The sequence below is a fragment of the Epinephelus fuscoguttatus genome, linkage group LG13 (genome assembly GCF_011397635.1).
Source record: "Epinephelus fuscoguttatus linkage group LG13, E.fuscoguttatus.final_Chr_v1".
Classification (NCBI taxonomy): Eukaryota; Metazoa; Chordata; class Actinopteri; order Perciformes; family Serranidae; genus Epinephelus; species Epinephelus fuscoguttatus.
In genome coordinates, this window is record NC_064764.1 from 5,039,598 (window position 1) to 5,053,844 (window position 14,247).

A 14,247-nucleotide genomic window follows, 5' to 3' on the forward strand; every position below is an offset into this window, starting at 1 on the left:
CCCTGTACAGTACATATAGTCCATTTGAATAACAGCAGCGGTTGAATGTAACTAAGTACATTTACTAAAGTAAAATTTTGAGGTAGGCCTACTTGTACTTCAGTATTTCATACTACTTTGCTTTTTATTGCAATACATGTTTTTATTTTCTTTATACATCTTTATACTTGTTTTTGCACCTAATGGTTCACTTATAGCATATATTAACATACTTTTTTGGCTTTTCTTTGTAGTAATCTCATTTTGTGCTAGATATTACTTGTTTCAGAGCGTACATTTTTGGCAGTATTTTTGTTCTGTGTTGTCTGTCTGTAATCTCTTTTTTTTGGTACTAGTACTTTTACTCAAGTAAAAGATCAGAATACTTTGTCCACCATTCTATCTATCTATCTATCTATCTATCTATCTATCTATCTATCTATCTATCTATCTATCTATCTATCTATCCATCTATCCCATCCATGTAATGAGAGATTACTGTCGGTAGATGGCGCTTTATATTAGTAAATCAGCATTATAACCGGTCATGAACTCGCTTAACTTCCAACTTTTTATTATTTGATCACCCACTTTTTTTTTTTTTTGAATGATCAATAGATATTTTCAAAATGAAATATTATATGTATACACTAAGTTCAAATAGGCTAGTTATGTTGATAATTTAAAAAAATTGAATAACTGGAATGCATGAATGGTGTTAAGGGACTCGTGTACAAGCTTGTTTGTCTAGCTCATGTTTTATATGGTGATATAAATATATATATATATTTTTTTACATCAGTCTGTAAACTGTGACCCAACATGAATAAACGTGACACAGCCCGCTCCTAACAGCCTGGACACCGCATCCGATCGAAACCTGTGTTTTCAACACAGTGATCTTGAGGTCTGATGATCACATCATGTTTCACTATAAATCAAAAACGCAACCCTTGGGGAAAACAATTATGCAACCTCTCCGGTGCCGGCGTGTTACCGTAATAAAACCTTGTTCCATCAGTAGAGTGAGTCGTGGCTCTGGAGTAGTCTAATAATCCCTTGCGTCCAGTTGGTGGAAATCCCCACGTGGTTTCGACTCCTGTATAAAAACTTTGGGTGTGTGGAGCCCCTGTTGTCGTGATTGCAAAGAGAGAAAAGGGTCTCAGCAAGCAGCATCTTGCAGGACGCACAGAGCTGGCCATCCACAGCCTCGCGCACCGGACACGGTACCCAGGCGCATACACGAAAGACACGGGACTCGGTGATTATTGTGTTTGGGACTGCAGCTGTAGAAGTGGACTTTCTGCATATTGTTTGAATGGGAAAGAGCGGGCACCGCTTTTTGTTTAAATTTAGACTTATCGGCGAGGCAGTGTAGACTGCTTGTGCTCGTTTGTTTTGGTAGATTACACGTCTGAAGTGAACGTGGTATGACAGAAGCGCGTCAGCAATCACAACTCCTGAGTGCGCCTGGCAGTCAGAGAGATGAACTTTTATTGTTTGCAGAGAAAAAGACGCATTACTGGATAACAAGCTGAACGCATAATGACTGGAGTTAATTAGCCTCACAATTTCAGCAGCTCTCTTATATTTGGGAATACAAATATTTCACTGGCTTCTCTGGATACTTTGTGGCGTCTCACTTTTGGAGGATAAGTGGATGTTTTGGCGGAACTTGCAAGTTTGTAAATTAATTTTAGCTTTAACATCAGAGTGTGTGTTATATAGCCTATATCATATCCACCCTTCTCTTTCATAGCGTCTGGACTGTAATCTTACATTTAGAAAAATGAGCATCTACAGCCTGGCTTTGTCTTGTTTAGTGGCGTGCGTCCTCTCCGTGCGCTGCAGCTCGGTGGCTACCGGGACAGAGACTCAGAGCTCGCCACAGGAGTCGTGCGCGTCCTGCGGCCTCAGGGCGCCGGATCTGTCGGAGCGGGTGAACATTGACTTTTTGGAAGCGGTGAAGAGGCACATACTGAACCGGCTGCAGATGAGAGACAGACCCAACATCACCCATCCCATCCCGAAGGCTGCGATGGTGACGGCGCTGAGGAGGCTGCACGCCGGGAAAGTGAGAGAGGACGGCCGTGTGGAGATCCCCAGCTTTGACGGACAGGCTGCATATAACAACGAGGTTCAAGCGGAGAACTCTGAGATTATCAGCTTCGCCGAATCAGGTAATTATCAATTATTCATTGCACACATCTAAATCGACCGCTCGATGAACCCGTCCATCTTCTGACTTTATGTAACAGGTAGCCGAGGGAACCAGGTGAGTTAATAACTTAAAAACACTCCCAATCAGATGAAATTTCATTCTTTAAAACTTATCATGTCGATATGACTAAGATAGAACTGATGTGATAGACACATCGGTTGTTTAAAAAAAAAAACACAATCTAATTGGATTTGCAGTCATCATTTCCATCATCTTATTGCATTGCAATTCACTCCTGCCTGAAGCCAGTGGTTGGTGTTAAATCCTCCTGTTTTAGCCCGATGAAATTTCAAAAAGAAATGAAACTAAAGAAGAGTCCTTAAATTACCCCCATGTGTTGTCTAGGGGATAAAAAGAACCTCTGAATCCAATTTCATCACTAAAGCTGTGCTCACACTCAATACTCCAATGTATAAAGCCCTCTTTTAAATACGGACAAAGTCCCTCAATTGGCCATTTATCCCTTGTGTATCTAACTAATTCTCAGAAGTCCAAAGAGAACACCCTTTCCTCTCTCTCTCTCTTTCTCTCTCTTTTTTACACACACACCCCCTTTTCTACACAGGCTTACACACACACAAACACCTAAAATCATCTGCACTCACAGAATCCAATAATTGTCAGTTAGCAGTGTGAGAACCAGGTCTTTGACACAAACTGTTAGTTTAACAAAAAGAAAACATACAATTAAAGACACCAAAATAGGATATCTTAAACACACATACGCACGCACCATCCTGTCTTTTTCAATTGGCCCTGCTGGTACAATTAGCCTGAATGGGCTGCTATAGGTCCCGCCTTCCAACGGGAATGATCTGAGCACCCTCATGACAAGGGAACAAAAGCCAGGCAATTATTATAAGAGCACTATGTGTTCTTGCTGAACCCAACATGTCAACGTTGAGCAGAGAGAGAGAAAAAAAGCAGGGAAAACAAAGGAAATTGCTTAGAATAATGCATGAGACATTTGAGTTTGTGGGGTTGGATTGGGGGAGTGTGGGTGGAGGGGTATGGCATTGGTGATGGGGGGGGGGGGGGGGGTGATATTGTGTGTGTGTGCCCATATTGCAGTGCTGTAAAGAATGCTTTTGTCGTTCTAAAGGTTCGCTGGGCTCCTTTGCTTCTTCTTATTCTACTTCTGTTTTTTTCTACTTCTATTCTTCCTCACACCTTTGAGCCTTTGTGTGGCATTGTACCATGGAGCTGGCTTGGGTCCCTGCTCCCTAGACCCCGTCTGCCTCCTGGCCAGCTGGCTCACGCCCCCTAGATCGGATGCTGCCAGCCAGGGCATGGCTCAGAGGCAAGGTCTCTAGCAAGCTCCGAAGCCAGGGGAGCTTGTCCCCCAAGCATGAGGGAGCCTGAATTGTTGTTGTCACAGCTCAGGACAAGGCGGGTTGGGGGTTGAGGTTGGCATATGTTTAGCCAACAGTAGCCAGCAAATAGATGTGGATAGCTTTGTTTATGTGTGGAACGGTGAGGTCAGCTTGCGTCCTGTGCCTCCCCTTCAGCACTGGGTTAGCTGGGTGCTTGTTAGCGAAGGAGCCGGCTTCTTATCTCCAGTTGCGGTAGCGCAGAGGTAAGAGGTCTGCCAAGCGGCCCCAGGCAGGTGAGGGAGACGATGCCAATCTCCTTTCTCTCCTGACATGGTCCTGTGGGTCCTTGCTGAGGGATTCGGTGTCCCGTATCCACAGGAGCGGAGCGGGGAACACAAGCAGGAGAGGAGGGAGGGCGAAAGAGAGAGGGGTCGATGGAGAAGTTTAGATCGGCGCTTCTTGATTGCTCACTATAGCCGTTCGGACCCAGTGAACTCACAGCGAGTGGTCCAAGACACGGAATTAAGACTTCATTATGGGAGGTCATTAACTCCAGCCCGGTTCCTCCACAGGATTGGGTTGGCAGGTTTATTTCAGGACACAACTCTTTCATGAGGAGCTGTCAGTCATGGCCCTCCTGGACCTGGTCCAGACATTTTCCACATTCACCCACAAGTGTGTGTTTCAGTCCTCAATGGGCCTGGCTGTCCCTGTGTAGTTTGTGATATTATCAATGATTTATGCAACAATATTAAAAATTCCCCTGTAGTAAAGCTTTAACAACAACAGAGCCAGCACCGTAGCGGCTTTGACCTCTCGCCAAAGTCCAGCAACCCCATCTCTCCATCCTCCCCATCTCCCTGCTTCACCTCCTCACCCTGTGTGGAATTCCTGGAGTGCTGAGACTGGGGCCTGAGGGATGGCTGCTACATGTATGCATGCCTCCGCTCATGTTAGAGCCACGAATGCTCTGCACCTCGCCCTTGTCCTTCCGCCGCGTGTGGTCTTGTCGACAGCAGCTTTGAGTAATGAGTTCTGGAGCTGCTTGCTTCCATGGCCTCTTCCCTGACTTGGTGGCGCAGGTGGGGACACGCTGGAGCTGCTCTTTATCCACACAAGCCCACCCAGGTGTCCTGCATGCTGATACTCACTAGTAACTTCTCCACTGCGGGGTCAGGCGAGGCGTGTCAGGGCCAGCTCCAAAATGTTTTTTAACACTGACTGGAAAGAACACTTTGTTGCTCAAAAGGATCTCAGTGGAAATAAGTCATGTGGTATGTTGGTATATGCTTTAAATACTGAGGAAGCCAAAAGATCAAACTTGTATGTAATGCTGAAGGAGGCTGGAACATATTTAGGAGTGATCATTAGTGCCCTGCTCAGTGACTGCTTCATATGTGTTATGGTTTTATCATGTCTTTAGCTATTCAAATAAACTCTAGACTAAGATGACGATTCAGTTTTGACCTTGGAAACAGTGGTTGACACCTCAACGTCCATTTAGCAGCTTTCGACCATATCACATGATCTTTATCAGCATATGGCCAGTTGTCATGGGATTAAAGATTTTTTAATTTAGCCACTTTCTACTGTTGTGTGCCAGCAAACTACGTCTCCTGATTAGAATCATGTGATGTGACTGAAAGCACCAGGGCAGCTAGTGATGTGACATTGAGATGGTTTGTTATCAGGAGATTACAGAGTTGATATAGCTGTTTGTGTAGTCCAGGTATAGGCAACCTGCAGCTCTGGAGCTCCCTGTCTCTTTGACAAAAAAAAGAAAAAAAAAAAAAAATCAAATGGAAATGACTAACAAGTATTTTTATTATTATTATTATTATTGTTGTTGTTGTCATTGTTATTATATTCATTTTAATTTTCATTTATCCTTGTTGAAGGCCTTAAGGAATTCTGCAGCCTGTATTCTGTAGCCTATACACCAAATAAAAACCAAAATGTTTTAACATTTTGCCAACTAATATGTGTATCATGTGTCTACAGCCTGGTGCCTTTTCCTCTGGATTTTGGTGTTTTAGCTAGAGAGTTTTTAGTCTCCCTAGCTAGCTTCAAAATCCAAAAAAGTAAAATTCTTGGAGGAAAATAGAAACTTTAATAGTACAGATTTGTTAAAAAAATTGTTAATAAATTACCCACTGCAGAGTTGTGGTTAACATACTGAAGAATGCCCATTCAGACGTATTTGTGGTATTGATAGGCAAATTTAGACTTAATCGTCTTATCATCTTCTTCGACTTATCGTCCTAAATGTCAGCACTACACTACACATTTTGATGATGTAGCAGTAATGCTTTTACAAATGTTTTCAGTTTCATACATTTGTTACAAAGTAATAAGACTGCATCTTGTAATTCTTTTAATCACTGTGTGGTTCATCAAAAAAGCTGTCAAATGGAGCTGTGAGGTAAAGCTAGAAAACAACTGATGGATTCATTATTTTAATAACTGTGTTATTTTTCCAGCTGGAGTGCTAATTATTTAGTCATTCCAACTTCCCAGATGTGAAGATTTTCTGATTTCCTTAGTCTTATATGACGTCTTAAGGTTTTAAGGTTTTGGAGTATTGGTTAGGCACAACAATCAATTTGATGATCCTGGCCTTGAGGAAACTGATGGCATTAATGACTTTATTGTGTCAATGAATCAGAAAAACAGCAGATTAAGTGACAGTGAAATTAAAATTTAGCTGATGTCCTACTACAAATGGAGAGCAGCTATGAGATCATCTTGGAGTCTGTTGCTGCCTGGTATTAATATGTGTAGTGGCTGATCTGATCACAAGTGGACAGCTCTATGTCTGTCTGTTCACACCTGGCATTAGAATGCGTCTCCACTTGTCTCAAGTGACCACTTGCGATATGATCTCACTTTCCCTAAACATGTAAGTAATTTCTGATGGAAAGACCAAATGTGTTGTTTTTAACCAGTGCCGTGCTGTTAACTCAGTGGTGAGAGTCCAAGTGCACACACACAGTGACAGGCTTACTGTAGGCATCACATGATTGAAGTTAATTAATGGGTTTAACATTAGAGTCCAGTCGTTTCAGCATTGGTGCAAGTTTTTTGGGGCCATTTAACAGCTGCTGCTGTGTTAGGGCTCATTTATGCCCAGTGTTAGATATGGTGACAGACAGAGCCTCCTGTCCGTATTCTGTGTTTATTTTATCTGTATTTGTGTACATTTTCTGAAAGCATGTGAATACGGACAAAACGAAACAGTACCACAAGGGATGGAGGCAGTGCAGTGTAGTTCAAGTGAGATACGAATGTAGGAGACTATGAAGAAATTAAATAATGGTGGAATGGAACTGATGGGTAATATTGTGAAAAGAATAATCAATCCACATGTCATGATGTATGACCGCCATCTACAACATTGCCTCAGTTTAAAGGTACATTATTACAACCTCCTCCACCATCACCTCGTTTATTGTCATGTTAAACCTTTGACGCTGCCTTCTAGCACCATCTATTGGCTGTATCTATGCCAACATAATGGATGCATGGAGGACCGCAATCAGTGACATTTACAATGGTTGAAACATACGATTTTCATATGTAAAGTCAGTATAAATTAGCCTTTAGCTGGTGCTATCTGACCATTCACTGGGAGGAGAGTGGCTCTAGGGATGGTCCTTTAGCACTGCGTGTACTGGCAGGGAGTCGATAACCAAGGACTTCAACTGAGTAGGCTGTCCTTCTTGCCTAGGACACATTAGCGTACACGCTGCTGAAAGAATGTGGTCATATGTGGCCCAAACCACCTCAGATTCAGATTCAGATTACTTTATTAAATACCCGTAGGTAGATCTGTTTTGCACTCAGATTCACCTCTGAATGTGGTCTGAGTGATTGGATCTCAAGATGCAGTGAGGACACATTTGGTGCATTCACACCTGTACTTAGAGCTGTCCACTTGTGATCCAATCACCCATGTTAATACCAGGAGTACATAGGGCCTCTGGTGTCACTGAGACATTAACGAAATGCCAAAAGTGTCAACCCTGCGTCCGTTTTATCTATATCATATATATATATATATATATATATACAGTACAGGCCAAAAGTTTGGACACACCTTCTCATTCAATGTGTTTTCTTTATTTTCATGACTATTTACATTGTAGATTCTCACTGAAGGCATCAAAACTATGAATGAACACATGTGGAGTTATGTACTTAACAAAAAAAGGTGAAATAACTGAAAACATGTTTTATATTCTAGTTTCTTCAAAATAGCCACCCTTTGCTCTGATTACTGCTTTGCACACTCATGGCATTCTCTCCATGAGCTTCAAGAGGTAGTCACCTGAAATGGTTTCCACTTCACAGGTGTGCCTTATCAGGGTTAATTAGTGGAATTTCTTGCTTTATCAATGGGGTTGGGACCATCAGTTGTGTTGTGCAGAAGTCAGGTTAATACACAGCCGACAGCCCTATTGGACAACTGTTAAAATTCATATTATGGCAAGAACCAATCAGCTAACTAAAGAAAAACGAGTGGCCATCATTACTTTAAGAAATGAAAGTCAGTCAGTCCGGAAAGTTGCAAAAACTTTAAATGTGTCCCCAAGTGGAGTCGCAAAAACCATCAAGCGCTACAACGAAACTGGCACACATGAGGACCGACCCAGGAAAGGAAGACCAAGAGTCACCTCTGCTTCTGAGGATAAGTTCATCCGAGTCACCAGCCTCAGAAATCGCAAGTTAACAGCAGCTCAGATCAGAGACCAGATGAATGCCACACAGAGTTCTAGCAGCAGACCCATCTCTAGAACAACTGTTAAGAGGAGACTGCGCAAATCAGGCCTTCATGGTCAAATAGCTGCTAGGAAACCACTGCTAAGGAGAGGCAACAAGCAGAAGAGATTTGTTTGGGCCAAGAAACACAAGGAATGGACATTAGACCAGTGGAAATCTGTGCTTTGGTCTGATGAGTCCAAATTTGAGATCTTTGGTTCCAACCGCCGTGTCTTTGTGAGACGCAGAAAAGGTGAACGGATGGATTCCACATGCCTGGTTCCCACTGTGAAGCATGGAGGAGGAGGTGTGATGGTGTGGGTTGTTTTGCTGGTGACACTGTTGGGGATTTATTCAAAATTGAAGGCACACTGAACCAGCATGGCTACCACAGCATCCTGCAGCGACATGCCATCCCATCCGGTTTGCGTTTAGTTGGACGATCATTTATTTTTCAACAGGACAATGACCCCAAACACACCTCCAGGCTGTGTAAGGGCTATTTGACCAAGAAGGAGAGTGATGGAGTGCTGCGGCAGATGACCTGGCCTCCACAGTCACCGGACCTGAACCCAATCCAGATGGTTTGGGGTGAGCTGGACCGCAGAGTGAAGGCAAAGGGGCCAACAAGTGCTAAACACCTCTGGGAACTCCTTCAAGACTGTTGGAAAACCATTTCAGGTGACTACCTCTTGAAGCTCATGGAGAGAATGCCAAGAGTGTGCAAAGCAGTAATCAGAGCAAAGGGTGGCTATTTTGAAGAAACTAGAATATAAAACATGTTTTCAGTTATTTCACCTTTTTTGTTAAGTACATAACTCCACATGTGTTCATTCATAGTTTTGATGCCTTCAGTGAGAATCTACAATGTAAATAGTCATGAAAATAAAGAAAACGCATTGAATGAGAAGGTGTGTCCAAACTTTTGGCCTGTACTGTATATATATATATATATATATATATATATATATATATATATATCCTAGGGTCCAAGGGTAATGCAGATATCTTTAGTGGGAAGTCACCTTATCAACAAACAAATTCTTAACCAAGTTGTTTGAACAAACAATAGCTGAGCGGTCAGGTCCATGATCAGTTTTAGTGTTGGGCTTCATTCCCTGTCTGTTTATCACGCTGTCACTGTGTGCTCATTGCTGTGTGATCCCCCTTTTTCTGAGCTTGGAGCTGTCGGGGCAAGTAAGAACGCATGGTGCTGAATGAGGTGAGGTTAGTTACTTGTAGCCCTGAGGGGCCTTTATAGCAGTCACAGGCAAAAAGCTGCTCTTCAGCTGATTCCTTTATGTCGTTCACTTCAGATGGATTTCAGTATGTTCTTCTCACTGCGCACTTGATACTTTACCCACAGGCTTTGGTATTGAGAAGGCTGATAGTTGATGTATTGCTTACCATGGGGTTGGGTGTGTGTGTGTGTGTGTGTGTGTGTGTGTGTGCATGGATGGGTGCAAATGTGTGTGTGAAGTGCTTGAGCTCCCAGCTGACATGCTACAGAGTGGAGAGCTGGTCTGAACAGGTCCCTGTGTGAATGTAAAGCCATGGTTTACAGGAGGAAGAGGCGTGAGGCGCCTTAAAGAGGGGGTCCGTCTTTGGTGGCCACCTGTTGACACTGACACACACTAATCAGTCGGCAAACAAAGTAATTTAGCCGCTTTCAAAGGCACTGCTCTGCTTAAGCACATTGTACCAAATCTCCTGAAATAGAAACCTTTCAAGTTACCTCAGGGTAATTTGGAAGACATCATTAGGCTTAGAAAAAAAAATAGTGCCAGGGAGAGCCCATCGCCACCTTTAGACTCCCGGGATCTCTTCATTGTGCTGCTGTAGAAAGTTGGCCAGTGTCATGTAAATGGCTTTTATTTTTGCCTCATCATGCTTTTTGCTGGAAAGCCATGCGTTTCAATGCCGGGCTGCAGCACGGCTGTCTCCCAGTGCCTCACAGGGGGCTTTGTGCTGTCACTCTCAGGGTACTCACACTGGAAGGAGGGGGGGAAGGGGTGGGGTAGGGTGGGGGTGGGGTTCAGAAGGGGAAGGGGGGCACCAACAGCGAACCCAATGAACCCCCTGGGGGCCTTGGCCGTGTCCTCCACCCTCCCACCTTTTCCACTTGCATCCTTCCTCCTTTCCTTCATCTTCCTCTTCTCTGTTTTCCTCCCTGTCCCTCCCTCTCCCTCCCTCTTCTTGGCCCTGTCACCTACAAAGCTGGACCTGAGGCCAACTGGGCCTGATCCCAGAACTGGCCTGTCACAGCTGGCCTATCAGGAGCTACCACAGAGGTCACCTGACACAGTGATTGAGGGTGAACAGAGAAAACAAGGGGAAAACAGCCCTTAAAATACAGAGCTGTGCCCTTTTTGGGAAGCTTTCTGCTCTCTATGTGTGTGTGTGTGTGTGTGTGTGTGTGTGTCTGTACATATATATATATATATATATATAGATATAGATATACACATATGTGTGTGTGTTTATATGTTTAAAGAATGGTCTTTAGCCCTTTCCTTTGAAAAAACACAAATGTATTTGTGTATAGGTGTACTTTCTGGAGCTTTCAGCCATTAGCTGATAAAGTTTGCTCTGTTGTCATGGAGATGGTTTGGTTGTCATCACGTGACCTAAGTATGGAATTTCAGATCAGTAATATGATGCCAGATATCATCCTCGACTGCCATGAGATCACCTGTTATCACATGACCATACTGAGGTCATGTTATAACCGAACCATTCTTTGAATAACAATTCTTTGTCAAACTGCTTTTTCCAAAGTCATTAATAAACCATGCAGATCAACGTAAACATGAAATGACTGTTTATACATTATTTTTATCTCTATTATAAAAAATACATTTGAAACATGCTACATATTTAAGTGATCACTGTGTGTCAGGTTTTCTGCATCTACATTGAAGGTTTATTGTTGTACGGATGGCAGATTGAGAATAAACCCTTCCTGTTGTTACTGTCTCCAACAGATGACCACACATCCTCCAAGTCTGGCCTGTACTTCCTCATCTCCAACGAGGGCAACCAGAACCTGTATGTGTCCCAGGCAAACCTCTGGCTCTACTTCCGTGTGCTGCCAGCCGGTCCTGAGAAGGGCCTCCGGAGGAAGGTGACGGTCAAGATCCATTACCAGGAGCCTGGGGCTGCCAGCGGTGCAGAGGGAGGCCCAGGAGGTGGTGGAGGGGGAACAGGCCGATGGGCCCTGGTGGAGAAGCGGGTGGATCTGAAACGCAGCGGCTGGCATACTTTCCCCCTCTCAGAGGCGGTGCGGGCTGTGTTCGGGAAGGCCAGCCGGCGGCAGGACCTGGAGGTCCACTGCGAGGGCTGTGAGACAGCTGGCGTGGCTCCAGTGCTAGTGGACCCAGGCGACCCGTCCCATCGGCCCTTCCTGGTGGTGCGTGCGCGGCAGGTGGATGGAAAGCACCGCATTCGTAAGCGAGGGCTCGAGTGTGACGGCACCAGCGGGGGCCTTTGCTGCCGGCAGCAGTTTTACATAGACTTCCGCCTTATTGGCTGGAACGACTGGATCATTGCACCAGCTGGTTATTACGGCAACTACTGTGAGGGCAGCTGCCCGGCCTACATGGCGGGTGTGCCGGGCTCGGCTTCATCCTTCCACACTGCAGTAGTTAACCAGTATCGCATGAGAGGGATGAGCCCGGGCTCAGTCAACTCCTGCTGTATCCCCACCAAGCTCAGTACTATGTCCATGCTCTACTTTGACGATGAATACAACATCGTAAAGAGGGATGTGCCCAACATGATCGTGGAGGAGTGTGGCTGCGCTTGAATCCACACGGACCCTTCATTATCTTTGAACTTGGAACAGTCAGAAAGGCCTTTTGTACAAACAGGACGTTATTGTACGGTACACATATACAATATATCTATACCTACTGTATGTGCAAGCAACACACACACACTGGTACATCTGGTACATCTAGCAAATGCAAGTATCAGTACTGTGTCGGTGTGTGTTTGTACGTGTTCGCGCGAGTGTGTGTATTTATCAGACTGAGTGACGTGCTCGCTGTCCGAGTTTAGTCCGTTCAGCGACCACTGGTCAGCGATGGGACTAGAAGGGAATGATTATCACCAAATGATACTTTGCTCTAGTTTGCCATTTCTAGTCAAAAAATAATGGCTCATCATCTCCTCTTGAATGAAGATAACAAGCGCTTAAGGAAAGTGACAGGATCAGCTGATAACATTATTGGCTTCACCCCAACACTCCCACCCCTGCTCCTCCAACCCTCTTAAGTACTTTAAGCACATGGCAGACTTTGTTTTTATAAAGCACTGACAATTCATCAGCTTATACAATTCAGAACACCAGCACTTCCCTACTCTGCCGACAGACACAGTCTGACTGTCCTCTCTGGTGGAATTAGACCAGCAGCGCTTAATGCCTTGCAGGATTATACCCTCCACAGAAAGGCAAAAGAAAGTCCTCCACAGAGCCACTGCTGCTGCTGTTGTCGTTCTTGCTGTTGACTACAGGCCTCACCCTCAACTTCCTGCGTGACAAGAGAGCTGCAGGCCCTGCTACCATGACAACCAAGTGAAGATAGATCTCATAAGTGCACTTCACTTGTGCACTGGGAGCGACAGAGAGAGAGAACTGCTTCCTCCCGCCAGTAAGGCTCAGTAGAAGTGGGCCTACGGACGTGGAGACTCTAGTTTCGGCCCAGTGGGTCGCCACAGTGCAGTGCAGCACTTGCAGAAACTGAAATGCACACCCTGAATAGCACTTGTATAAAGAAATGCCTTCCAAGGGGTACTGAGTGTCCTGTCCTATCGCTAAATAAGTGCCACATGAGCTATGCAATGTATAGTAACCTATACCCATACTCAACATGCTCTATTAGACTGAATTCTCTTTCCATCTTTCTCTTTCTCTTTCTCTCTCCCTCCCTCTCTCTCTCTCTCTCTCTCCTCTTTTCTCGCTTCAGTCCTCAACTCTTTATCAATACTTGAAATGTAATCTTTCGCTTCCTTTCCAAAGCGAATGATTGTTGTGACATTTGCACTGAAAAGTTGCGGGATTAGTGAAACAAAAACTGCCATTGAAAAGTTATTTTTATAGAAGTAAATTGAATTTTGTTTCAAATGTATTTTACCTAATTAATGGAACCAAAGAGGCCAAGATTTTAGCTATTGTACTAAGATGGCAAGGCCATTGATTTACTGTGTACAATACTGTTTTTTTGGATCATTTGCAATAGGCCTACCACTGTATCAGGGTACGATATATGATTTCATTTCTTAGCTCATTTTCATTCTCTGTTTTGTACAATAAGCAACACTTCATTTTTCATCTTTAATTCTATTTTTGTTTCAGTTTTCTATTTAATAAGAAAGTTATTTTTAGTTCCTGTCTAAGAATCATTTAGTCAAATAAATGTCATCTGTACAGTTTATGTAAAATAAAATGTTTTCTTAAATATTTTGTAACTTTAAATTCTTTTCTGTGTCATGTTGTTGTTGAGTCTTTGTGTGTCCTTTTCTCCTAAAGTAAAATGGGTTGGGCCTCTATTGTTGTTTTTCTGAGCGTTGGGCTGGCACCTCCCTAAACAAAAAGGTGAGGCTGAAATAGCTGGGTACGCACACTTGAGTCTTCGTCCATACTGGTTGAAACATAAAACATCTGTCGCTTGCTGTCAGTCAGGACTGAGTGTCTCTCATAGGCTGAAGTTGCAGAACAGTAATTACAACTATGATTAACTGCTGCAATGGCATCCATAGACACTGCCAGCATACATACCTGCTTGATTTTATTTTTGGCTGCAACATCTTAGTGTGTGTTTGTGTGTGCATGCAAATGACTGTGTATTAGTCCAATGTGTAACCCCACGTCACATGACTTGACTCAAGTCAGACTCCAGTCAAAGATTTGATGGCTTTAGCTCAACTTGACAAAATTTAAAAAGACTTGCAACTCGACTTGTACTTTAACACCAA

General features: G+C 43.8%; 1 protein-coding gene across 1 annotated transcript; it reads left to right on the top strand.

Annotated features, from left to right (window-relative positions):
- Positions 1-1,100: 1,100 nt before the first annotated feature.
- On the top strand, positions 1,101-13,679 carry inhbb (inhibin subunit beta B). Its single transcript, XM_049594868.1, has 2 exons — positions 1,101-2,159; positions 11,256-13,679. The coding sequence occupies exons 1-2, from the start codon at positions 1,769-1,771 to the stop codon at positions 12,074-12,076; spliced, it is 1,212 nt and encodes a 403-aa protein (XP_049450825.1). The 5' UTR covers positions 1,101-1,768; the 3' UTR covers positions 12,077-13,679.
- The last annotated feature ends 568 nt before the right edge of the window (positions 13,680-14,247 follow it).

Excerpts from the sequence above, each read along its gene's own strand:
- inhbb (XM_049594868.1), top strand. The coding sequence starts at position 1,769 with ATGAGCATCTACAGCCTGGCTTTGTCTTGTTTAGTGGCGTGCGTCCTC. Across the intron at positions 2,160-11,255 it reads TATCAGCTTCGCCGAATCAG|ATGACCACACATCCTCCAAG; the intron begins GTAATTATCAAT and ends TGTCTCCAACAG.